Below are 24,515 nucleotides of genomic sequence, written 5' to 3' on the forward strand. Positions count from 1 at the left end.
CTGGTAACCTTCGTTCGACTGCGTGACGAAGCAGGCGTGTAAACAGTATTTCCAGGTATAGCAGTCAGGCATCCTAAACGAATTGCATGTGAGACGTTCGTTGACGTCTTCCGCCAATACTTAGACGTTACGCATCATGCCCTCTTTCTCCTGCCACTTCCTTCTGTCCCGTTTCACAAATTATTTCTTGTTCTTCTTTCTCACTGACACAGAAGTATGGCCGAGGCGGCCAGTCCTCGATCGCTTCGTTGCATCATCACGGTGACGGCGCCGATACCACCGCTTCCAACCCAGTCCATTTCAGAACAGCGCACCTTGACAACGAAGTCCAGTACATTTTACTCTAGCTCGACAGAGATACAGTCTTGTATGGCGTCTTCTTCTTCTGTGACATCCTTGGGGACATACATCGTGGCGACAGTGATGAGTGTCTTTGCTGTAGTGATGTTCGCGTCATTGATGGCGTGTTTGAGGAGACGATGGAAGATGAATAGGCGAAGGCTGGGGCATGAGGATTGAGTTCTGGGCGTGGACTTCGAAAGGGGAAACTGGCTCAGTCATCAATAATAGTCGCACGAAGAAGATCCGGGACTGAATCTACCCTCAGGCGCTAGAAGCTTGCGCCCGGTGACTGCAGTTGAAGGCTGACATTTGTAATACCCGATCAAGTTGGTAGTCCTCCCGCTTGCTCTTTCATGCTGGGTCGATTGGCGAATGCGAGGCGTTTGCCATACTGTTTGGGGTCACACGTCGGCTTATACAAGGTATCCTAGCATCTTTCCATTTGCTTCGCGCACTTGACAACGGACTCGATGTTGGTAACGATACCAAGTGCTTGGGTACGGCCCAACTTCACCGTCGACTCTGGAGGGCGGCGGAATTGTCGGCCAGAGCGGTCCAGTAAATCCTTCGGGTGTTGGCCAAGTAGATAACGAGCACCGAGTGACCTTGGAGATCGCCAATGCAGACAGAGGTCGTAATCTTGGTGTCTTCCAGAAGCATGTGCTTAGCGCCAACGTTTCCAGACCAGACCATGACTGCATCCACTAAGTGAAAATCTTACCGACAAAGCGCTAGAGAGACATTTTGTTAGTGATTCCATCTCACAACGAAGAAGATGAAGTCTCCGGTTTTGATAGGGTTATCTCTTGCGAATGTGGATCGGTCCGACGTGTGTCGGGTGCGGACGAGTTTCTAATATTTTAGTCTTGGTGTGGAGCTGCCGAGCACGCGATATGTAATGTGAATTGAACAATGCTGTCGTGAGAGCGGCAATCAAGACTGGGTCCTTGTGGGCGCTGTGTGGAGTCTAGCTGTGTCGGGGTCTAGGACATGGCACCGTCAAGCGCGTCAACTCCTGCCACCCCAAAGAGCTGCCGGGCCGTGCACGAGCCGCCTAACGAGACGATGCGGGGGGCAAAACCGCCGCGGCTGACCTGGCAGTCACGCAACCATTAGTTCAGCTCCGCCGTGTCTTTACACCCGCAGCATCGCCTCATGCAACGCTGTGCTCCATCAGGCTGGAGCTTCCGTCTCTATTACGAACGCAAAATAACACACCCGAGGCTATTCGTAGGGCGTTGCTGATGATGGCGCGCTTTTTGTCGGTTCCCACAGACGTCAAATATGTCCTTATCAGACTACCAGCGAATTAAGGATAGGCAACAAACTTGGCTTGTCATGCCAAGGTCACCGCCAAGATATGCAGAGCAGGGTCAGTCCCACCAGTCCAACTGCATCAAGAAGGAGATACACGCGGAGAAGACAGACGCACCACCATGGCTCGCTGAACCGGGCGATTGGCGCTGCGGTCAAGACGCTCTAGAATGGATCTCTTCCCGATATTGGTTGATTCTGGTTTTACGCGTTCCACACCATCCCTTCACTGCAAACCTCTCTGCTTGGCCGTCTTGGGTTACTTCGCCCGCCGCGACAAGCCTCCCGGGTAGCTCGTTATCAGCACCGTTCCTTGGGACCACTATCTCGCCCTCCCCGCAGCCTCGGTCGTATAACAACCGGTCAACCCTGCTGCTCAGGCGCGCTCAAGGCTTTCTCGCTGCCTCACTCGCCTGTTTTTGAAGGACTTGTCGTCGATATAGTTCCTTTTTCCCCAACCCCAGGGTTTGAATTGCTTCACCTTCTTGGGTTCGCGCTCGCGCCCCCGCAATCACCGCCCACTCTTACCTGTGCGCGGCTGTTACCACAGCGCCCCATAGAGAGATAGTCAACCAGACTGGACACACCACATCTCGTTCAAAATGGCCATCTGGAACCGCAAGTCGAGTTCCTCTGACGGCGCAAGCCCTCACAACTCCGATCCTGAGTACGGTGTCAAATCCGAGTACCAGACGACGACCGGACAGGTCCCTGCCGTTGACAGTAATGGCGTTGCTGTCCACGCCGACCACTCGCATCTGCACCGTGGTCTCAAGTCGCGTCATATTACTATGATTGCCATTGGAGGGGCCATTGGAACTGGTCTCATCATCGGTACTGGCAAGGCTTTGGCACAATCTGGGTAAGTCGCGCAAACCTGCGTGTGTTTCGGTTCAAACTAACGACAACAGTCCTGGTTCAATTCTCATCGCCTACACTTCGGTCGGTCTCATCGTCTACGTCGTCATGACTGCTCTTGGCGAAATGGCTGCTTGGATCCCTCACGCTTCTGGTTTCGCTGGCTATGCTACTCGTTTCTGCGACCCTGCTCTCGGTTTTGCTCTTGGATGGACTTATTGGTGCAAATATGTCATCACAACGCCGAATCAGCTTACTGCTACCGCTTTGATTCTCCAGGAATGGAAATCCAGAGATGAAGTCAATCCGGGTGTCTGGATCGCAGTTTTCTTAGTCGCCATTATCGCCATCAATTACTTCGGTATCAAGTTCTTCGGTGAACTCGAATTCTGGCTCAGTTCAATCAAGGTCGTTACGATTGTAAGTGCTTTACTTTTAACACTCAAGCTTCAAACTAACTTGCAGAAAGGTCGGTGTCATCTTGCTGTCGTTTCTCCTCGCGGTCGGTGCTGGACCTGGTGGAGCGACTGGTTTCAAGTACTACGACGACCCAGGTGCTTTCAAGCCGTACATCACCACCGGATCTGCCGGCAAGTTCTACGGTTTCTGGAGCTCTTTGGTCAATGCCGTCTTTGCCTACCTTGGTACTGAACTCATCGGTGTCACCGTTGGTGAGGCCCAGAACCCACGCAAGACCATCCCTCGCGCGATCAAGCTTACCTTCTACCGGATCTTGTTCTTCTACTGTTTATCGGTGTTCTTCCTAGGAATGATTGTACCTTACAACTCCGAGGAGCTGGCTTTCGCAAACAAGGCTACTACTGGTGCCTCCGCTTCGCCCTTCGTTGTTGCTATCAAGCTTGCAAAGATCCCACACCTTCCAGGCCTTGTCAATGCTTGCATCTTGCTCTTCACTTTCAGCGCCTCGAACTCGGATCTCTACATCGCGTCCCGTACAATCTACGGTCTCGCTGTCGAAGGCCATGCTCCCAAGATCTTCCTCTGGACCGACAAGCGTGGTGTACCCGTACCTGCTTTGCTCGTCTCTGCGCTGTTCTGCTGCACTGCCTTTATGAATGCCGCAGATGATGCCAAGGTTGTCTTCGGCTACTTTGTCAATCTTACGACCATTTTCGGACTTCTATCCTGGATCTCGCTTCTGGTGTCACACATTTGGTTTGTTCGTGCGCGCCGCGCTCAGGGCATTACCAACGACCAGATGGCCTACCATGCTCCATTCGGTCTTATTGGCTCCTACATTGCGTTATTTTTCTGCATTCTCATCGCTTTGACAAAGAACTTCAGCGTCTTCACCAAGGGAAAAGACTATGGCAGTTTCGACTATAAGAACTTCATCACTGGATACCTTGTAAGTTCCACAACCTATTCCATCCAGCTTCGTTGCTAACCTATCACCTTAGGGCATTCCGGTCTATCTGATTTGCATTTTCGGTTACAAATTCATCATGAAATCGAAGATGGTCAAGCCTCACGAAGCCGACTTTTACACTGGCAAGGCCGAAATTGATCGTGAGGAGGAGGCTTTCCTTGCCCATGCCGCGGAGAAGAAGGCTACCGAGGGCAAGGGCAGCAGTTGGTTCTACCGAACCTTCGTCGCATGGTTGATTTAGAAGCGTTACCAGCGGCTCCATTCGTTTATTCATTGGATACCATTGCCATGCATGAAATACCAAAGGTGCTGTCGGTGACCTCACCTAATGCAACAAAATAATTTGATCCTACCAAAATCTCCAAATATTGGTCTTCCCAACATTTTTGCCATTCTGTCTGTTTCCAGGGCTTTTGATGTGTAATTGGTGTAATGCTGCTTTGGCTCGTGATTTACATGTCATTGTCCTTCAACAAGATATAGGTGCTTTCGCACCACGAACATCCGAACAATATATGTGCAACTGTGTCTTTACTCGCGAATTGCGTGTATTGCATACCATGTCGCCGCCTTCTCCACTCGGTGGGTTCGTCTGCCAAGCCAAATCGCGATACCCACTCCGCTGTGTGGATCGCGCCTGCCAACCCAGCACAACTCTGCAACTCACCAACACGACGTCGCATTAACCTCATAATTAAGCTCACGCACCACCGCATGGGAGAGATCCTTATCAGAGAGCCAAATCGTCAAGCAAACTACAGAGCCTTGGATTGTTGCCGTCCTTGCCGTCTGGGAGACTCCCTGAGGGGCGGGTCGATCGGATGTACGGCAACCTCGAGCTTGGGTGCTGGTTACCCTTTGTGATGGGGGCACTTCAACACCACGCCCTAACATCGCAGCGTTATCGGTCTTCAACACTACATCAAGTCCCTATGCGCTAAAATCATGTTTGACTCTTCGCAGTACCGCTAACAATCATATACATGGCGCCGGTAATTGCCCTCCGCGTCAGTGGAGTCCTTCTTGGTCACCTGCACAGAATGCACAACATTGCGACATGTACGCATCAACTACCTTCGCTTGCGTTATCCTAAAGCAGCAGTATACGAAAAGGCAAATGGTGCGCCGACTGCCTATTCACGGGCCCTCTGGGCCCTTTCTGAGGCCAACATTGCCTGCTGCACTGCACATTTCAGCCTGCCGACGGAGTTGACCGCGCAGCCTTACGACGCACGCTCTCATGGTTCGAAGAGTACGTGACGCCAGATTGCCGCCCTCTACGCGCGCTTCATGAACCACCACAAGAGGACGGTGGCTATGGTGGTACTATGGCATCACGGCTTTCGAATGACTGGTCGGAATTGAGGTCGAGTCAGTGGTTGAGAAGACGGACTGCAATGCTATTGACGTGAGTAGCACCGCGAAGGGCACGTTCTCTGTACGCCCGCCGTAAATTTGGACAACGGACTAGGGTTCATGCGCCTGGTTTGTTCATGGATAGGCAATTTTCCCACGATTTCGGCGCATCCTGTGCTCGCCTATCGTTAATGACGCAATTCTTCTACAGATCTCTCATGGCGAGGACGCCCAGCAAACCTTATTTACATCAGGTCTGTGGGAAGGACTCAACATGCCGGGGTAGCTAGTGTGAAGCACTACGTCTCGTCGTGCTGTGCCACTTTCTATCGGGCTCGCCGTTCTCTTATTCCCTACCTTTCACCTAATGAAGAAGCGTCACCTGGGCTTCACGATGCTTGTTGGAGTACCACAATGACTCCGTAGCAGTCAACGTCCTCTTGCAGGCTTAGATGCCAGCATTACGACGTACACAGTGAAGCGCTCTTCACGATGTGGGTATTGGATACTGGTCTTTCAACTGTTAGGCACTAAGAGAAGGGACTGGATGAAGCACGAAGGGCACATCTAATCTAGCGCGCGCCCCTTCTAAGGTGGACCAAGGTTAGCATCACGGGTGTTTTAAGAGGCAAATGATTATTACCAAGTCGTTTGAAGCTTCACATTCTCTGGAGACGCATATATACTACTTACAGCACCATAGTTTGCTGTTGTATGATCAGTCAACAACAAGCACACTCAATCTCAAGCTCCATCACCACCCACAGTCATAACGACCGAGAACACTCAGATCACACACGATATAAAATCATTGCTTCAAGCATCTTTGTTCGGTATTAAAGCCATTGTTCCAAACTATCACCACGAACTCGACCAACACGATATAAGCTGCTTTAAGCAAATATGAAGCGATCGAACTCCCCCATCGATAGCAGAGAGTCTACCAGTTTCAAGCACAATCAAACCTCTGATCACCACTACGGAAGCAACGAGCATTGCATCGAACACAAATCACCGAGTATGAAACACGTATCTGGAGATTTCGCCTATCAATTTCATGAGTCGCAATCGGGGCTCCAGTATCATCCCATATCTACGGACGTCTACGTTCCCTGTGCTTCCGCGTCCTTGACGGTGAATTCTGGCTATACTCAAGCATGTGGAGGTTTCATTGCCGTCCCAGACCACTCGGAAGATATGTGGACATGTCCAAACTGCGGTGCAGAAAATCCGAGCTGGCAAACGTTTTGCCCTTTATGTTAATCATAGAGTTCGTGGGGATAGCCATCTGCCGCCTCAGCTTATCTTGTCGTCCATTCCTCGCCTCAAGTCCTTGATCTCCTTTCTTTCTATATCAAGGAGGCTTGTGTTGTTTCTTCTTAGATGATGGAGTTACGGCGTCTTGTACACGGCTCAATCTTTCATCGTCTTCTTTTTTGTAACCTCTATTGCCTGGTATTTCTTCTTTCACTTCTAACTTTGTCTTATTAGTCGGTCTCTCAAGCTCTTAGTTCTTCTCGCTGTCGCTACCGTTTGCTACTACGTTGCCTCTTCTAGTTTTCCTTTTGTAGTTTCCAACGATCATTTGAACTAGGGCGTTGGCAGTGGGCGATGTTAGCATTCATATATCAATGACAAATCCTTAGACTTATTCCATCCCAAGGCCGTGGAAGCTTCTCACACATCGGTGTTTAGTACCTACATGATCCACTGCTCGGTACAACAAGAGATTTCCAGCTGTGCTTCACGGAATGAGCTAGCTCAATCTTTTCTTCAACTTGATCGCTCTCTTGAGCATCTGTGCCTCATTCATTTGCGCCCATCCTGCTTATTTTGTTTATCACAACTAGTCTCTCTTTCAGATAGTTGTAACATGTACAAGACAAAATCATAGGTCAGCCTCTTCAGCCGAGTTGTTTGTGCGCTATACATGCATAGAGGTCCCGTGAAGCGGAACACTTTCCGTCTCGCCCCGGCCTCTTACCCAAACCAGTAACCCGCCATCTGGAGCGCCCACTTACATCGCCCCCAACCAGCAAAAAGTACCGTTCATCACCTCCGCTTCTACCCCAGCTTTCCCCAGGTCCACATGCCTCCACTACGAAACCCCTTGTTCTCACTCAAGACTGGACGGAAAAAGTCTTGACGCACGTCGAAGGCTTCACTCGTGCATGATAAGTGGCCGGACGGTAGGTAAGAAAAGTTAAGAGGGTGGGGAGGGGCTGGGCGTGCGTCAATGGCGGAATTTATTGTATGACCGAGCGTGTGCTTGTAAGGGCGGGTTGTGTACCCGCAGCGTGAAGTCGATGCTTGTTGGATATTCACGGCAGACGGTGATGGTGCGCCCCATGGGGGTGGAGACGATGGATAATCAACATGCAGTGTCCGCGCTCGCGCGAGGGCGTTGATCAGCGGCTCGTGGCTTTTATGCCGTGGTTTAGGACGATCCCCAGGTTTTTGTGTTTAGAGCTAGAGGGTCTTTACTTCTTGGATACCCTTATCGTTGCGCGTTGTCGCTGGCGATTCCCTTCTTCTCACAAAGCTTGCTTCGCTTATCGCTAACGCTGATACCTACACACCACCGCCACCATCATGGACGAGAAGCCTACCATACATCGGCTTTCCCAAGCCAGCGATTCTCCAGATAGCACGTCCATTCACAGGGATCGCAAAGCCTCCATCACGTCTTTCGGCCATGGGAAATCGAAGGCTGAAGAGAAGGAGCGTATCGATGCATTGGCTACGAGTCCTGGTGTGACGATGGCATCTTTCGCCCACCTTGACGAGAAGAAGATACTGCGAAAGATGGACTTGCGCCTCATACCAATGTTAGCTCTGTTGTACCTGCTGTCCTTTTTGGATCGAGGAAACATCGGTAATGCGAAGATTGAAGGGTTGACTGAAGATCTCAACATGACTGGTGCGCAATACAACTGGTATGCTCTTCGTAATCCCATCGCGGTCTTGTTTCGATAGGCTAACGACAAATTTAGGTGTCTAACAGTGTTCTTCTTTACGTACGCCTTCTTCGAAGTACCATCGAACCTCTTGCTCAAGAAACTTCGGCCATCGATTTGGCTACCAACCATCATGGTAGCATGGGGTATCGTCATGACACTCATGGGGATAGTACAAAGCTACGAGGGATTACTCATTGCGAGAATATTCTTAGGTGTAACTGAAGCTGGGTATGTTCTTCTTCTCAAAACCACATCTCCCTGTCTTCTCTTCGCACAAAACGTATCCTGCGAGCGACTGAACAGCTAACTAACAGTCGCTACGAACAGTCTGTTTCCTGGAGTAGCCTATTACATAACAATGTGGTACGCCCGCCATGAAGCGCAGTTCCGCCAAGCCCTCTTCTTCTCCGCTGCCTCCGTCGCAGGCGCCTTCTCCGGTCTTCTAGCATTCGGCATTGCACACATGGACGGTGTAGGAAATCTTGCTGGTTGGCGTTGGATCTGTAAGTATCCGCGTAGGGATGGTATATGAGACATATACTAACTTTATACACTTATTCCTAGTCATCCTAGAAGGAATCCTCACTGTTATCGTGGCAGTTATTGCATACTTCACCCTCTTCGATTTCCCGGAAACCGCCTCCTTTCTCACGGAAGAAGAACGCGCTTTTGTTGTCTACCGCCTGAAATATCAGAATTTCAAGGAAGAGGTAGATGGCGGCGTTAGGGTAGCACAGGATGACAGTTTTCAGTGGAAATTTGTCAAAAGCGCTTTTCTGGATTGGCAAATTTGGTTGAATGTTCTGGTATACTGGGGTATGTCTGGTCTTCTATCTCATCTTTCGATAGGCCAAGCTAATAGAGCCAGGAATCGTATGTCCACTATACGGCATATCGCTCTTCCTGCCCTCGATCATTCGCGCACTCGGATATAGCTCCTCGACAGCTCAACTCTTGACCGTACCCATTTACATCACCGCGTCCGTCCTTGCTGTTGTCGTCGCATACTACAGCGACAAGGTTGGCAAGCGGTATCCGTTTATCTTGGTATGCCTCTGCATTATGGCCGTTGGTTTTATCATGTGTATCGCAGGCGGCAGCGTACCAGGACTCGTATATGCAGGTGTCTTCATTGCTGCTTGTGCTCTTTATCCGGCATTTCCAGGAAATATCACATGGCTCAGCAACAATTTGGCTGGAAGTACGAAGAGAGCTACAGGACAAGCTATCCAGATCGCCGTAGGTAATTTGGCGGGCGCCATGGCCTCCAACTTCTATCGTGCAGAGGATGCGCCGCGATATCTTCTCGGCCACGCTCTTGAGCTCGGATTTATCGTGGCGGGTATTCTAGCATTGCTGTTCATAGTGTTCAACTACAAGCGCATCAATGCGAAGAGGGAACGACAGGTAGCCGAAGGTGCGCATAACGGGTATAGTCCGGAGGAGCTGGGCGCGCTCGGTGATCGGGCGATTACGTTCAGGTATTTCCTCTAGCCTGGGTGTTGTTAGTCTCGTACTCTAGACAATTAGCATGTGTGACCGCGTACCCGTTCGCTGGATGTCGCAGATGTCCAGAACGACTAAAAGAGTATCTCCTCGCCTCGACTTCTCTTTAACTGTCTGATCATCACTCGATTATGCTCAGTAGTCTTGTATGCCTGTTTCACCCGTGAGCACCTTCTCCTTGCCCTCCCCATCCGAGTCAAAGTCGCTCTCCATGCTGTCGAAATATGCATCCTCCAAGTCTCTCTCCTGCTCAGGATCATCGTATTTGGGGTTCTTGTCCACCAATTTCTCATACTCAAAATCCTCGTCCCCACCTCTCAGGAAACGCTGTGTCATTTCGTCCACCCACCACGCCCTCCCTTCTTCCTTTGTCATTTGCACATCGTCCTTGTCCTCCTCCACTATCTGGCCCTGTGGTCCTCGGTTGTATGTGAAGAGACTGTTTGGGTCTGGCTGTGAAAGCGCATCCTTCTTTGCTTCGGCGCGCCACAGATCCGTGGCCATTTGACCAGAGAAGCCCTTCTTGCGCCCTTCAGTTTCACGTTCGGATGCGGTTTGGAAGCGACGTATAAGACGGTCGTAGAGAAGCGGGTCGGCGAGTTCGAGCGACGAGTCGGAGAAGTATTCGGGGTGTACCTCGAGGTAGCGCTTGCGCCTGTTCTTTGCTTGGAGTCGTTGGGCGCGTTCGTCTTGTTGTTGGCGTAGTTGGTCGCGGAGCAGCGATTCGTCTATGTCGTCGTCCATGGCTACATCTTCATCTACAGGTGCCGGTGCATCACCGTTGGTACTGTCGTGAACGTCGGCGGGGTTCTTGGCTTCTTCCGACGCGTTCGCTGGTCGTAGGGCGAGAGACGCCATCGTGGGTGATCCCGTCATGTATGGCATGCTAAAGGGAGTGAGACTTCAAAGGTCCTCCCACTGCAGTTGAGGTGTGAGGAGCAATCGATCACGGCGCGCATCCTCAATCTCGCAATGCTTGGTAATGACGCCACACGCGGTATTAGGCGCCACACTTTAGTGCGAAACGCGCCCAGTCGAAACGAACTCCACCTTAATGATCGCCAGTTTCACCCGTGCATCAAACAATTCAGCCAGGAACAGCTGGCCTTCTGGCTTTTTAATCTCAACGTCCCTTCTTTTCCTTTTCCTGCCTTATATCCTTCTTTTGCGTTGCGTTGATCCATCTCGTCGTTCGCAGGCCGAATACCACTATCACGGATATACGGTCCGTGTAGAGTGGGCGAAGACCTTAGGTCGCTTGGAGCATTTTCGCAATATCTGGTCTTTTCGACATTGAAAATATACTGTCGTTCTTTTTTTATCGCAAAAGTTACCACCTCAACTGGATCAAGAGATATCGCATTTGATTTATAGAAAGAGATAGAACAGGAATTTCACAGCATGTCACCAAAAAAGACCCAGAAGAAGCCGAAGGCAGTAAAAGAGGTGGAACCACAGGCGCAAAATGCTTCAGCATCAACTATCCTCTTGAATGTTGGTAGAGCGGCAGCACTCCTCCTGGTTGCAGGTTTCGCATCACCAGTTTCGCAGCTCAATCTATCACCGGTCTATGGATCAATTCCTGCATCCCTACATCACCAACGCACGATGACCCTCACTGCTGTTGGAGCTCTTATCACGCGACGCGCTTTGAAGAGCTACGTATCTGCAAATGTCGCACAGTACATCGCTGTAGTTGCGTACTGGACCCCCGTCATTCAGTTTCTACTGTTTCCATACAGCGGAAAGATCGGTATCGAATATGGACCTCTACTCATCGAGTCCCTGACATACTTTCCCCTGCTATTCCTCTCAGTGTTCGCTGCGGCCGATCTCCTGGAATGCATCGACATCACTGGTATCAACCCCTCGCCTATCAAGGAGGTCATTGTCCCTACGGCATCCTACTTTACCGTGTCGACCGTGGCCAAGATCAGCAGCGCTCTCATCCCAAGCTTCATCGGAACATCCGTTTACTTTACACGCGTGGGTATGCAGATGCTGCTTGCGTCAGCATCTGCCTTCTTTAGCCCATCGCGTGTCATCCTCTTCGCCTTCCCAGCAATTCTGCACACGCTCTGGACAAACCCGCATCACCCTTCAGCTCATGGTCTCCAATTAGCAAACTCCACGTTGCAAGCTACACAAAACTACACGCTTCTCGCTCGTCAGGAATCTGTTACGGGATATGTATCCGTCCTCGAGAACCACGCCGACAATGCTTTCCGTCTCCTTCGATGTGACCACTCTCTCCTTGGTGGCGAGTGGCAAGTCACACCGCAAGCTTATGCTAAGGGTCAACGGCAACGGGAATCCATATTCGCGGTCTTTGTCCTTCTCGAAGCTGTCCGTCTCATCGAACCGCCAGTAGACACTCTACCTACTATCGATGATAGCAAGAAGTCCGCTCTGGTAATTGGTCTTGGTATCGGCACGGCACCTAACGCCATGATCAAGCACGGCATCAACACTACAATTGTCGAACTTGACCCTGTAGTCCACCACTACGCCACGAAATACTTTGATCTGAGCCCCGATCACACCGCCGTAATCGACGACGCAACCGCCTACGTCGCGCGCAAATCCGTATCAACACCAGGCAGCTTCGACTACATCATTCACGACGTCTTCACCGGCGGCGCAGAACCTGTCTATCTCTTCACCACAGAGTTCATGCAAGGCCTCTACGACTTGTTGACACCAGAGGGTGTTGTAGCGATCAACTACGCTGGTGACCTTACACTGGGTTCGACCAGACTAGTACTAAACACCATTCACGCCATCTTCCCTGCCTGCCGCCTCTTCCGCGATTCTCCCGCACCAGAGGAACACAAAGAGGGTGAAGCTGATTTCATCAACATGGTCATTTTCTGCGTCAAGAACGATCATGGGCTAGGCAAAGCGGCTGTTAAGTTCCGTGATGCGGTTCCAAAGGACTTCCTAGGTAGTATTGCACGCACAAATTTCCTTCAGCCGCAGAGGAAGTTGGAGGTCAAGTACGATTTCGTCAGCAAGGAAGATGGAGGTAGGGTTATGGGTAACGCGGATGTTGGCGAGTTGGAGAAGTTCCATGAAGATGGTGCGGTTAGTCATTGGAAGATTATGAGGTCGGTGTTACCAGAGGGCGTGTGGGAGATGTGGTGAGTGGGAAGTACGCAGCCGTAGTGGGTAGAGCTGCGTGATGATAGAGTGGAAGAGAAAGACTGTTGTACACGACGTGGAATATATACTAGCGACGATAGCTGATATTCAACTATTGATAATTCAGAAGACGCGTTGAAAGTGATTTATCGTATCTTGCATTTTCACGCATATTACTACATGGAAAACATTACATATGTATACGCAATACACGCATGTAGCAAGAAGCTTTTCTCTTCTCAAGTTTGTTAACAACGACCTTCCATTTCATCTCCTATGACGCACACCGCAGCATGTGCCGTATACCCGACCACACCTACTGTTACTCTCCACCGCTAGTCACACCCCACGCATCTCGTGCAACTCCACGTATCACGCGTTTCACCCCAACCTATCACTCTTATGCTAAGCATTCGCTTCGAGACACCTTATGTGAGATAAGGCGCACTGGGCGTAAACCTTAATGCCATAATGGTTGCATAGTATCGGGCGTCAAGGTGGACACGTGCCGTGCGATGTAAGGAAGAAAAAGTCCATCACACCGCACTCTGCAAGGTGATGCGGCAGGGATGCGCTGTGCATTGCATGACTTCAGGCAGATCTGCATGGGTGAAAGAAAACGTTGTTCGGAATTATTAATGCGGAGTTGGGGGGTGAGCGTATAGGAGTGGATGGAGGTGTTGGGTAGGAAAGAGTATGTGGATTATGTATTGGTCTTTTGCCAACGTGATCTTCGTCCTCGTGTGCTGCCATCCAGATGTGCATGCGGACTTGTTGAGAGTACAGGTATCTTTGGTCCTCATGTGCTTTAATTAACAACTTTGTTCGAAGGGCTTCATGTGTGGAAGAGTTATTGAGGTTCATTCGAAGAACCCATCTCGTGGGGGTGTGGACAGCCAAATATGCGTCATTGATGCCTACAACCACAACCTTCTTTTCAGCCGCAACAAGCACGGGACAGAGAGCTCGGCCGCGCCGCCTCCCGTCTGCTTGCCATGCTGTTCATAGTCGTGTGATATCCAAGCTGAGCTGCACGCGACACACCACTGCAGCAACGCGTTACCCCGCCCACTCGCGTAAGAAGTCGGAAGGCCGAATAGTTGAGACGTAGTCAGCTTCGGACGTATCGCCGATTCTCTGCTCCGACCAACGCGCCGATGGTGACATGACGCGGTTTCTGTGTTACTTCGGCTCAAACGCTTGATTGAAGCTCGGCGGAAGTTTGGCATACTGTGAGCGAGGATGTGGACGACGGCCTTGACTTGTGCCCCGCATTCGAGAAGCATGTTTGGGAAATCGCCCAGCGCCGCCCGCTAACGTGCTGCGCCAATGCTTCGTTCCATCAAAACTCAATCGCGCACTGTCAGCGTATTATCTTCCCCACGTGTTTTCGTCGAGATGGTCATTTCCTTGGGTCGGATTCGCGTCTTGTCGACTTACTCCATGCTCTGATCATTCCCCACGTTTTGATGACATGCAGATTCCGTATTCGCACACGCAACCTTAGGCATGCGCAACATAGCGGGCGTTGTACCCGTTATACGCCACCCACTCTCAGGTCTACGATCGCAGCATTGTCTTGTTCCGCGCGCGACTCATTTTCCTCCCTCGCCAAGGCAATCGACCAGCGTTCCAGAGACCCAAGTATCTCGGCGCCACGTCGGACGGACGGGCCATTAGCAAACCAACCGTCCTGATTCCCATCGCAGCGATGCAAGGTCGGGATCCAATGCCCCATAACAGCGAAATGTGAGGAGGGTCGGTGCGGCCGCTATGCGTTATGACGAAAGCTACAGATGTGTCAGAAGATAGGGTTTAGCGATAAAGAGCGGAAGATCAGCACAAGCTATCGCTAGCTGCAAGTTGCGCAATCATAATTGCTCCGAAAGTCAGTGGAGGCAGTGGAGCGTCGGTGTGTGCTACTAGGGCAATCGCCGTTTTGCGCTTTCTGCAGGGCTGCCAATGATGTTGATCGTGCGCGCAACGTGTGTTTGATAGGGAAAGATGCTCGGGAGAAATGGGAATGGAAGGTTGGACGAGAGATGAAGATAATGCGATATGTCGATCGTTTGAAATGAGCATTCGATGAATACTGCAAGAACTGACATGCTAGTGAGACAAGAATACAGTGCAGCACCGAGACTGTAAACGACACAAGATCCGCCTTTTGACCCGCTATGCTCAACATCCAAGCGCCGTAATGCAGTGATCGTGAAACAGTAGTCATCAAAAAATGCAGTTGTTGTTATCGTTCGCCCATGTCAAACCGATGAGTGAACGCCTTTCCAACCTTATTCTCCGGCTTGGGTGGAATGTGGTGGTGAAGGTACTTTTTCGGAGCAGCGGTCCTAGCACTCGATGCCTTGGAAGCGTCAAACGTGATCTTGGGGTCATCGTATGTTTCCGGACAGCAGCAGCCAATGTTCTTAATGCAGGTAGTTTTGAGTACTTCCTTAATCGTGATGCGTTTAGAGGGATTCGGGTGCAGCATCTTCAACATCAGTCGTTTGATAGATGGGGGCTCGATGAGGCTGAAAAGCTTGCCGCACTTTGGGTGGCCGTCGATACCATCGAAGATATCACCATCTGGGTGACGCTCCAGCCATGAATCCCAGCCCTTCTTGAATCTTGCATAGTACTCGAACTCAGGCTTCGCAGCCTGCCATGGGCATCCCCCAAAGGTCATGGTGAGGTAGACAATGGCTGTTGACCATATATCTAATGGACGCGGGTCATAGCTGTGGTCTTTCTCGAGTACTTCTGGAGCGATGTAGGGCAGACTGCCGCAGATGCCAGGCGCAGATAATCGGATTTCGCCCATGTTCTTCCCGCATTCACCACCAGACGCGCGAAGCCCAGGATGCTCACCGCTAAAAACTTCTGCCACGCCAAAATCCGAGATCTTAAGATGGCCTTCCTTGCTAAGAAGCAGATTCTCTAGCTTGATGTCTCGGTGAGCTATGCCGTGGCTGTGCAAGTAGTCGACGCCCCGCAGTAATTGCTTGAAAAAGCACAACCGATCGTCCCGACTATAAAACCCTTCCGCACCACCCGCGAAAAGCTTCCGTTCTACTAGCGAGTAGATCTCTCCATATGTACAAAACTCCATTACGTGATTCCAGCGGCCGCGATTCGTGCATAACCGTACGGTTTCGACAATATTCGGATGGTGCAGACTCTTCGCAATGCTGTATTCGGACTTGATCTTCAAGACGTAGTCTTCCTCGGTTTCGTCCTTGTCGCGTTCTCTGAACTCCTTTACAGCTACTAAATCCTCTTCCCTGGTTATGCCACCTCTTCTTGCCATGATCCGAACTTCAGACGTTGCACCTTTGCCTAGAATTTTCCCCCTCTTTCCAGGCATCAAACTCGAACTTTTGAACTCCTTATCCAGCTCGCACCAGTCTATTATGAAGTCATCTGGGAGATTTATGCTAAGCCGCCGTGCCTTCATGCCCACACCTTGGACGGCCGGCTTGGAGAAAGTAGTTAGCATACCAGCGGTGGGCTTTTCTGCGTTCTCATCAATACGTGGCACTTGTTCCGTACTTGCTGACCGTCTCCGTGAGAAACCCGACTTCCTGGTAGTAGAATTCGCATTTCCACTGCCTGCCCAGGTGACACCAGGTCGAGGTCTGCTCATGCTTGCCAGGCCGGTAGAGGATGCAGGTTTTTCGCCAAGTCCTGGTCGCTTGTCCATCGATGGTCTGCTCATAGGCGAGCCAGACAAGGGCGGGGAATTTGCACGGGAAGATTTATCCGAGCGTCGTGTGAGTGAGAAGGAACTCAATCTCCTACTTTGCTTGGGGATATCGACCGCTGGTGTTGCTATCTCAGCTGGTCCATCTACACCAGTCTTGACAATGTATGTGTTGGTCTCTGCCTTTGTTTTGGGAGACCTGTTGGGCGTCGAAAAGTTAGGAGTCTCGGATTGGTTACCTCCATCTCTGCTTGAATGTCCTCTGTGCAGTTTGCCGCGGATTAGAGAACCCAGTTTTCCGAGGCCACGCTTCTCTGGTGGTGACTGTCGCTCGACCTGTTGAGGCGCCTGAATGCTTGGTGGGCTTTGGGCATTTTGGGGCGCTTCTTGGGAATGTGACTTGTTCTCCATGTCGTCCGTGGTAGGGCGTGGGGTCGCGAACACGTCGTCTACAGACCCATCATCGTCACGGAAGGGATGCGAGAAGGGTGAGCCCTCGCTGGTATGGCTGGTGGGCGTGAGAGGCTCTGCGGGCTCGCTTGCGGTGCCGGTACTCTCGTCCTCCTCTTCAATAGCAAAGCGGTGGTCGAGCGGGCGTGAGTCGCGGTAGCGAAGTCGGTCGGAGAGTGTTTGCTCATCGAAGGAAATCGACAGTTGCCGTGGCTGTTCAGCGACCATCGGCATGGTGAAGGGTGACTGCTGTTCTCCGATTGGTCGGCAAGGGACCGAGCGTTGTCGAGGGTGAATGTTGCGGATACGGGGATACGACGGGGTGCTGGGATTTGTCGCTACGCACGCTGGAGAGGGCTCGGACGGTTATACGAGCCTTCGAGCGTACTGCACGAATGCAGGTGTAGGGTGGGCAGCAGGAGCGGGGTGTGGTAGAAATGTTGCAATTGTGACAGAGCCATATACACAAAGTGCTATGGGTGACTGGGGAAGAAGAATTATGTTGCGTCGGAATGTGGTACCGACGACACGCGATTGAGGTTTGCAGCGGCCGAGGGGTGAATGTCGAAGGGTCCAGATGCAGGCAGGCAAGCGACAGGGAAGATGACGTCCCTCTCTCCGCCTTGCTCGCGCACTTAACCTTGGAATAGCAATCAGGCCAGACAGAGACGGCAATGGTCCCAGAAAGTATGAGCAGACGGCGCCCGGGGCCTCGCGCAATGATATGTGGGCTCCAGAAGTCGCAGAGAGGGACTAAACTCTCTTTAATTCACGCCAAAAACACCCCGGCCCAAGTCCCCTGCGCAACCCCCACAGCGCCAGAGGCCACCTGCAGGCCGGATGCACGTCTTGCAAAGGCCGCCCAGTAATGCTCTTACACCGTGCGCTCTGCCCCAGGACCCGGACCTTGCGACCACACACCAGCGCCGTATGATGGATGATGTGCGTCGATGATCGTAGACTGCAAAGCTTGACCGCCCGGCTTGTCTACTTACGGCCTTCCCTTTCATCTCCACAAAAGCCCAAACGAGGCTCACGTCTAGCACGAACCCGCGCTTCCGACACAATGCAACTACGTCTTGCAACCAGCCACCAGGCGTTTACTAACTGAACCACTCCGATACGCCATCGCGTGACGGCGGCCCCCCTTGATTCAGCAGCGCTTCCTATCGCCCCTCCGCCTGCCAGACGAGAGACAGAGCCCTGGAGAGGGCAATGGGCATCATGCTGGCCTTGCCTGGACAGTGGAAAAAATGCCGCACCCGCCTTTGGATGTGGTCTGAGCTGCTGCAGTCATCATCAATGTGCTTCAAAGACAGCCTGCCGTCCTCTGTACACCGTCTGGTCGTAGGCGGACGCCTCCGTGTCCGCCGTGCCGACATTCGCTCTCCTTGCGGATGTGCTGCTTGTGCAGCTCTAGACATCAACTGACGATGGTTCGCCGTGATGCCCTCGCATCCCAGCTCAGGGCGCCGTCAATCCAAAGCTTAGGCGGCCTTTGCCGCCGAACGCGACAGGCGAATATCGTGGGGGTCACCAGCCGTTGCGACGCCATTTCCCCGCCATGGTTATTGCATCTCGCAATGACCAGCTGGACCAGCTCCCTCTTCGCCGACACACGCTATATAGTACGACACCGAGGTTTCGAGGCCCATTGATTGCTTGCAGACTCTGTCCCGTAGTCACTGAGCATCTGTCTCCAGTGCTATCAAATGGGATTGCGGGGTTCGTGTCACCTCATGCAACCTGCCAGCATCTGCAGTGCTCTTGACAGGGACGCCTGCTGAGACGGCTCCCGATCGCGACCATGTGCACCCTGATCGCGTTCCACGAATAGGTCAACGACACTCCAAACGTCGGGCGAGCCAACTCGGTTTTGCTTTGCAAGAGATTTGCGTCAACGTCGGCCATTGGAGTAATTAGCCTGCTGCTCCCACGCAACAGGCATACTCCGCCTCATTCCATCGCATAGCTGACAGATGCAGCCTGGCCAATACATACACACTCTGACGTCGTCGCGTAACTATGGCGGTGAGTCCTGCTAGACTTGTAGTCAAGCGACTGGTTTCCTATCCCGTAGTTTCTCCACTGTCACCCACTTGCACCTGCAGTAGTCGTTGTTTCTTCTTCCACCCGCAGAACGTTCAACACGTTTCGCAGCGGAGATTGCGCTATTTCTCCATCTGCACGCGGCTCGTGCGTTTTGTGGGGTACGCGCATTCGGAAGGAAGTCACGACCATCTCTCAGTATTCGACCCGGCCTGCTTGCAATATGCGACAGCAACTCAAACACCGTCGGTCCGACCTCGTGAATATGTAAGATGGACTGCATTGTGCATGGATAATTGTTTCACAAAAACTATTCCTAAAGACACGTCTTCGTTCCACTACCTCCACGCCGTGGATCACCAACCTTGGCAATAATCTCGACGACTTGCTTTTATTGAACACTTCTTGGCACCCTGGAGGAACTGCGTTCCGCGCTTGGCACTTGTTCATCTGCCGCTCATAGTCCGAACAGCCAATCTAGACCAGATTGACCACATGTGCGTCGGGATCAGCTTCCTTCCCGTTACTGTCACAACACATCATCAACGACAACGGACAAAGCATCTGTCCCTTGGCAGGCAGCACAGCGCAACAGACACAAGACTAACCAAACCAGCGGTGGGCGCTGTTGACACCGCTTTCAGACGTTCTACACATCTCGCGTACATAGTGACGTTTCGGCCCACAAGAGTTCCACTGTTTCTACGGAGCAGGCATGCAATATGGACTAACACTGAATCCAGGAACACGTTTTAGACCGTCTCTCAGGCACCAAATCTGTTGACACCGCGCTAAGACGCAGTGAAGCTTCCGCTAACAAGACTATGTGCTTGTTAGGATCAAGGTTTCGTCACGACTGGGCAAGCTCCTATAGGGCAACACCCTGGATACCTCCTGACCTCCCATGGTAGTCGTTTCGAGTTCCACAAGATCGCGGAAATGGCGCGCCAAGATGGATGATCACCCTTGGCGGAGCAACGTGTGCGACAGACGGACTCTTCTTGTGCATGATCTGCCCTCTCCGCCGGAAGTCAGAGTTACAGTAACGTCTTGGCCTCATTTGGACGGTAACATCCGTAGACCAATCACTTGGAAAAAGAAATCAATCACTTCCGGGACCGGTGAAGCAAGGAGATTATTCAATAGTCCGACGCATTGTATTTATACAACTCCGCGTTGAACTTGATGTGCTGTTGCTCAGTCTGATTGGGTATAAGATGTGGTTCACTGTACAAGTGACATCTTTTTAATGCATACATTAGCTTGAACTTTATTACTAGATCAATGTAAAACGCACCGGAAACCCCTAGGACCTATTGCGTTCAGCAAGACAAGAAGAGTGAACTTCTTTGGGAACGGCATGCGTACTGGAGATCTGATCGCGTCTCTGCCTTGTTGGTTGTATGCAGGCCAAGCGCAAGTGACTAGGTATTTAAAAGTGCTGCAAAGGGTGCACGAAGTACTTACCCCTGAGCAGGCATGGTCGAAGAGTACCATGTGCTCTCCTCAGATCTCCACGACTGATAATGAGGTTACAAATCAGCTTCACGTGTGGTTCATTATGTCCTATGTTGCCACGCGGACGTAGTGGTATCGTAGTTATCCAATTCATGCTACGAAGACTTCCGAGTCAAAGGCCTTGACGCTCATATACTCTCTAGCCATCTCATCTATCGCAAGAACATCCGATGGTCTAGCCAGCCATGTCACATTCTTACTGTCTCTAAACTGCCAAGAGCCACAAGTCGTGAACGTGTGAACACTACTAGGTGTTTATCGTCACAATCTACCGTCCGACATGATCTCTCGGAGAAGACTTGCTCTCCCAGTACCCTCTTAGACGTAACTGAAATGACCAATGGGCAACTCCACAGTGTCCTCGGTGCTGATCAACCAGCTCAAGACCTTTTCGGACAAGCCGTATTCGAGACCATGGTCGCGAAGCTCGTCACCATGACAAAGGACGTGGTAAAGAAGTGGGCCCGAGTCTTCGAAGCGGTCTTTGCCGATAAGACCAACCACCCAGGTTTTAGTCAGCGTGACTGTCTTGCCGTCGGCACTGTACAGGTCGCGAGGTGGGGCCATGATACGAGACACTAGCTTGTCGATAGACTCCTCTTTGGGTACCTCATGTGTTAACAGGTTCCCATAGAGGCCTGGACTCGGGAAGATTTGTCCCCGAGGAGACTTGAGGAGGTTAATGATGGGCAAATACGGTTCAAGGGAGACTTACATTAGATAATCCACTGTTAGTAGGGGCTGATGAAGAGGAAGGGATGTTGTTATCACTTTGGTGGTCGGACATATTGGTATCTTTTCCAGTATATGGTTGAAGAGGGTTGATCAAGTAGTGGTAAAATGTGTTGTACTCAGCAATCCAAAGTCTGAAGAGAAGATTAAGGCGTACTGGAGAGAAGAAGTGACAGTATGGTAAACAAGGGATATATATTCTGAAAATGGATCTATATTCGAAGTGACTAAGTGTGATAAGGTCGGATTCCAAGGAGTATAGTCAAATCGTCTTCGAATCCTAGGTGACACATTCTCTCTCACTATCGTATAGTGAAGGGGAGACTGCCGCGTCATAAGGGCCTTGATGAGCGGATATTCGTTTGCTAAGTGCCAGTCAGCAGGATTGTTTGAGTGGTCACGCTGCCATTGCCTGGAGTCGACCAGATTCATGAGTCAATTGTTATTTCATCGGTGATTGATCTGAATTTATTACAAACAGGTAGCAATTCTCGTTGCAAACAGCAGTTCAAGGCTTTGACCACTGCTCTCGAACTGTGGTCTGAACAGTGAGCATATAGTAGGTCTCTCGCATGAGACCCATCGACAGCATTGCTCAATACCAGGTATATATTAGAACGCAGCCATGACTTGCGGTTTCTGTCCTCGATATACTGTGCATATCGTACAGGTCCGATCCCGGTCTGTGAATTGGATATGTGCATAGCTCTCCTAAACCACTATGAGCGCGGCGCAAGCTGATCTTGTGCATGCTCATAGGCACACTATAAACCATGCCTTGTTTTGTAGAACGGTCCGTCACCACGAGCAGCCAGAACATGGGGCTTTCTATCCATAATGCTCATATGCTGTTCTAAAATCACACTAGAAATAAGGTCTCCACGTCTTGCACAGCCTGGCCGTAGTTGTACCTTGCCTTTTCAGAATCACCTTGCGTCACCACCGATTCACTATGAACATCCTCCAACAGGCCAATCCTGCGGTACGTACGAATAGGATCGTGTTTTGTGGCTGCGGCAATTGTCGAGGGCAGCTTTTTAACAATGATCGCGGGGTGAGAGGTGTGGGATAACGGATTTTTGAAACGTTGGAAATAACGAAAAGGGATGATTTGGTACTGCTCCTCCTCTGTAGAGTCTTCTTGTAACTCATCCCAATAGACTGAACGCAAAATTGATACGCGCTTGTTTTGAACATCTTCTTTGAGCTGGCGAGATTTTGCATTCTTTGTCCATATCATAACATCAAGAATTTGCGCAACGAGCTCAAGTCTCCCTACAAGGACGTTTCCATACAAACTATCGCGGGGCGTAGGTATTGAGCGTACGCTCAAGACTCGTGCTGGTGGGACCACAGGCTGGGGGTATGGCTTTCCCCGATTGCTTTCCTCCAGATAACCAATGGCTCCCGTCACCGAGGCCCAGCTCCAAGTGGGAGCTAAGTTGGATCTTTGGTCTGTTTCGGAATCCGGCGGGTATCTTCTGTGCCAGAGTAGATCTTGTTTCAAGGAGCTGCACCACATTCCCGCGCAGTATGCATTTTTATGACCAAGTCTGGAATGAAAGAACCTAGCCAGTGATGAAAGAGCGATCAATCGGTCCTCTGCATTAGTAAAGCTAGTGTGTGAATATCGACTGACGATCTTCATCCAAGCTTTCGTGTTCAGATTCTTACGAAAGACCGAATCGAAGAGATCAGGGGCCTCAATATTGAGTACGATCATCCGTGATACAGCGCTGCTACCATGCTCCTTGGTTTTGGAACATTCCCAGATAATGCCTTGAACCGTAAAGTGAAGCACACGTCGTGAAAGAAACCGCTCTTGAGTGACCCAACCACGCTTGTTGAGAGCCGAATCATCGATGACATGATCATAATTCATGCCGCATGTCTTCGCAAGACTGGATTGTACCTCTCCATTACTTGCACGGTAAGTGACTTTGCAAGGGATTGCGCGTATCCTCGTGCTATCTACTTTCGAGAGAAACCCGTCCGTAACACTATCAGCACAGGTCGCAGCGATGGTGAATATAGCGTTATGATATATGGAACCCATACGAGGGCCCTCTGCATTCCAATCTGTGTAATCGCCACAAGCTTCAGGCTGAACGATACACAGAGCGTCTATCCACAGGAATCGAATACCAAGTCGCCGTGTTATCTCGATGGCGTCCTTGAAAGTCTGAGGCATATCTGCCATGCCAATACTGATCTGGCTAGAAAAAGGCGCTCTAAGGATGCAACTTTGAGTTACAACTCCCCATCGATAGCTCAAAGTACAGTACTGTGACAGCTCAGCTACCGAGGAGATACCGTCAGCTATCCACGATTCCACGTCGATGACGAGGATATCAGACTCCTGGGATAAGTCCAACAGTCGACGTGGCAAGGACTTCAGCTCAGGGCAACGATCGGCAGATTCTGAGTCATTCTCGCCACTCCTTTTAGGATCCAGGACGGCTATCTCGCTACATTTTTCATGAGAGGAGAGGCACTTTTCGAGAAGTCGTCGAGCTTGTGTTATCACATCGTCATCTGCCACAATCGTGTGTGAGCGATCCTGAACCTCGAGATTGATCACGAGTTTCGTCAGACGAAGCTCCAAGCGCTCAGCTCCATTGTCATTGTTTGAACCCTTGCCCCAACAAAGCCAGATTGGTCCACTGTCGTCTTCGAAGTTGAAGTCGTGAACGTACTGCCAACACAGCGTACAGAGATCACAGCCAGACCGTGCTGACGCAATCAAATCACTCAAGGACGACCACTTCCGTGCAGGGTGAGGGACCGGTGGTAGCTCTGCGAAATCGGCGAACGTTGAGCAAGGAGCGCAATAAGGCATGTCGGCAATGAAGCTAGGTTCGACAATATGATTTCACTTTGGTTTGTGGATTTCCCTCATTCGTGGTGGAGTGTCGTTGATGACGCGAAAGTCGTGAATGGCTTGCCTATCTAAATAACAAAAGATGCTGAAAGTTGAGGGAAGAGCCCAAAGATAAGGACAAGAATATTTTCAGGGTTTTACCAAAAGGCCAAGTCCTTGACTGAAGGCATGTGTAGAAGGTAAGCAGGTTGAAGTTGGCAATGAAGCCATGGCGCAGTCTTGGAGGGAGGGGCAGCGGTCGCCTGAAGGCGTCACAACCTTTACGCGACAGCGCGAATCATAATCGAGGCTCTCCAATCTGGACGCATCGGGTGCTAG

General features: G+C 51.0%; 9 protein-coding genes across 9 annotated transcripts; 5 read left to right on the forward strand and 4 right to left on the reverse strand.

Moving 5' to 3' along the window:
* Positions 1 to 84: 84 nt before the first annotated feature.
* On the forward strand, positions 85 to 637 carry CC77DRAFT_744447 (hypothetical protein). Its single transcript, XM_018533033.1, has one exon. It carries the CDS (start codon positions 217 to 219, stop codon positions 517 to 519), a length of 303 nt encoding a protein of 100 aa, XP_018388134.1. The 5' UTR covers positions 85 to 216; the 3' UTR covers positions 520 to 637.
* A 736-nt stretch (positions 638 to 1,373) lies between these two features.
* On the forward strand, positions 1,374 to 2,169 carry CC77DRAFT_744495 (hypothetical protein). The gene has a single exon (XM_018533035.1). The coding sequence runs from the start codon at positions 1,627 to 1,629 to the stop codon at positions 2,077 to 2,079; it is 453 nt and encodes a 150-aa protein (XP_018388135.1). The 5' UTR covers positions 1,374 to 1,626; the 3' UTR covers positions 2,080 to 2,169.
* Positions 2,170 to 4,233, forward strand: CC77DRAFT_744496 (hypothetical protein). Its single transcript, XM_018533036.1, has 4 exons — positions 2,170 to 2,518; positions 2,568 to 2,934; positions 2,984 to 3,883; positions 3,936 to 4,233. Exons 1-4 carry the CDS (start codon positions 2,259 to 2,261, stop codon positions 4,143 to 4,145), a joined length of 1,737 nt encoding a protein of 578 aa, XP_018388136.1. The 5' UTR covers positions 2,170 to 2,258; the 3' UTR covers positions 4,146 to 4,233.
* A 3,619-nt stretch (positions 4,234 to 7,852) lies between these two features.
* Positions 7,853 to 9,714, forward strand: CC77DRAFT_1087229 (MFS general substrate transporter; the record flags this gene model as incomplete). The annotated part of the gene is made up of 5 exons (XM_018529449.1): positions 7,853 to 8,196; positions 8,254 to 8,448; positions 8,548 to 8,723; positions 8,785 to 9,045; positions 9,089 to 9,714. 5 exons carry the CDS (start codon positions 7,853 to 7,855, stop codon positions 9,712 to 9,714), a joined length of 1,602 nt encoding a protein of 533 aa, XP_018388137.1.
* A 147-nt stretch (positions 9,715 to 9,861) lies between these two features.
* Positions 9,862 to 10,584, reverse strand: CC77DRAFT_931232 (hypothetical protein; the record flags this gene model as incomplete). Its single annotated transcript, XM_018534201.1, has 2 exons — positions 9,862 to 10,484; positions 10,515 to 10,584. The coding sequence occupies 2 exons, from the start codon at positions 10,582 to 10,584 to the stop codon at positions 9,862 to 9,864; spliced, it is 693 nt and encodes a 230-aa protein (XP_018388138.1).
* Positions 10,585 to 10,771: 187 nt separating this feature from the next.
* CC77DRAFT_1018706 (hypothetical protein) lies at positions 10,772 to 12,991 on the forward strand. The gene has a single exon (XM_018524677.1). The coding sequence runs from the start codon at positions 11,128 to 11,130 to the stop codon at positions 12,868 to 12,870; it is 1,743 nt and encodes a 580-aa protein (XP_018388139.1). The 5' UTR covers positions 10,772 to 11,127; the 3' UTR covers positions 12,871 to 12,991.
* Positions 12,992 to 15,115: 2,124 nt separating this feature from the next.
* On the reverse strand, positions 15,116 to 16,588 carry CC77DRAFT_907439 (Pkinase-domain-containing protein; the record flags this gene model as incomplete). The annotated part of the gene is made up of 1 exon (XM_018533624.1): positions 15,116 to 16,588. A coding segment is annotated over one exon (1,473 nt), but the record flags the coding sequence as incomplete, so codon positions are not given.
* Positions 16,589 to 20,902: 4,314 nt separating this feature from the next.
* Positions 20,903 to 21,371, reverse strand: CC77DRAFT_1087231 (hypothetical protein; the record flags this gene model as incomplete). Its single annotated transcript, XM_018529450.1, has 2 exons — positions 20,903 to 21,253; positions 21,300 to 21,371. 2 exons carry the CDS (start codon positions 21,369 to 21,371, stop codon positions 20,903 to 20,905), a joined length of 423 nt encoding a protein of 140 aa, XP_018388141.1.
* Positions 21,372 to 22,022: 651 nt separating this feature from the next.
* CC77DRAFT_744947 (HET-domain-containing protein) lies at positions 22,023 to 24,430 on the reverse strand. Its single transcript, XM_018533039.1, has one exon. The coding sequence runs from the start codon at positions 24,153 to 24,155 to the stop codon at positions 22,176 to 22,178; it is 1,980 nt and encodes a 659-aa protein (XP_018388142.1). The 5' UTR covers positions 24,156 to 24,430; the 3' UTR covers positions 22,023 to 22,175.
* Between the last annotated feature and the right edge of the window lie 85 nt (positions 24,431 to 24,515).

The sequence above is a fragment of the Alternaria alternata genome (assembly GCF_001642055.1).
Source record: "Alternaria alternata strain SRC1lrK2f unplaced genomic scaffold CC77scaffold_6, whole genome shotgun sequence".
NCBI classification, from domain to species: Eukaryota; Fungi; Ascomycota; class Dothideomycetes; order Pleosporales; family Pleosporaceae; genus Alternaria; species Alternaria alternata.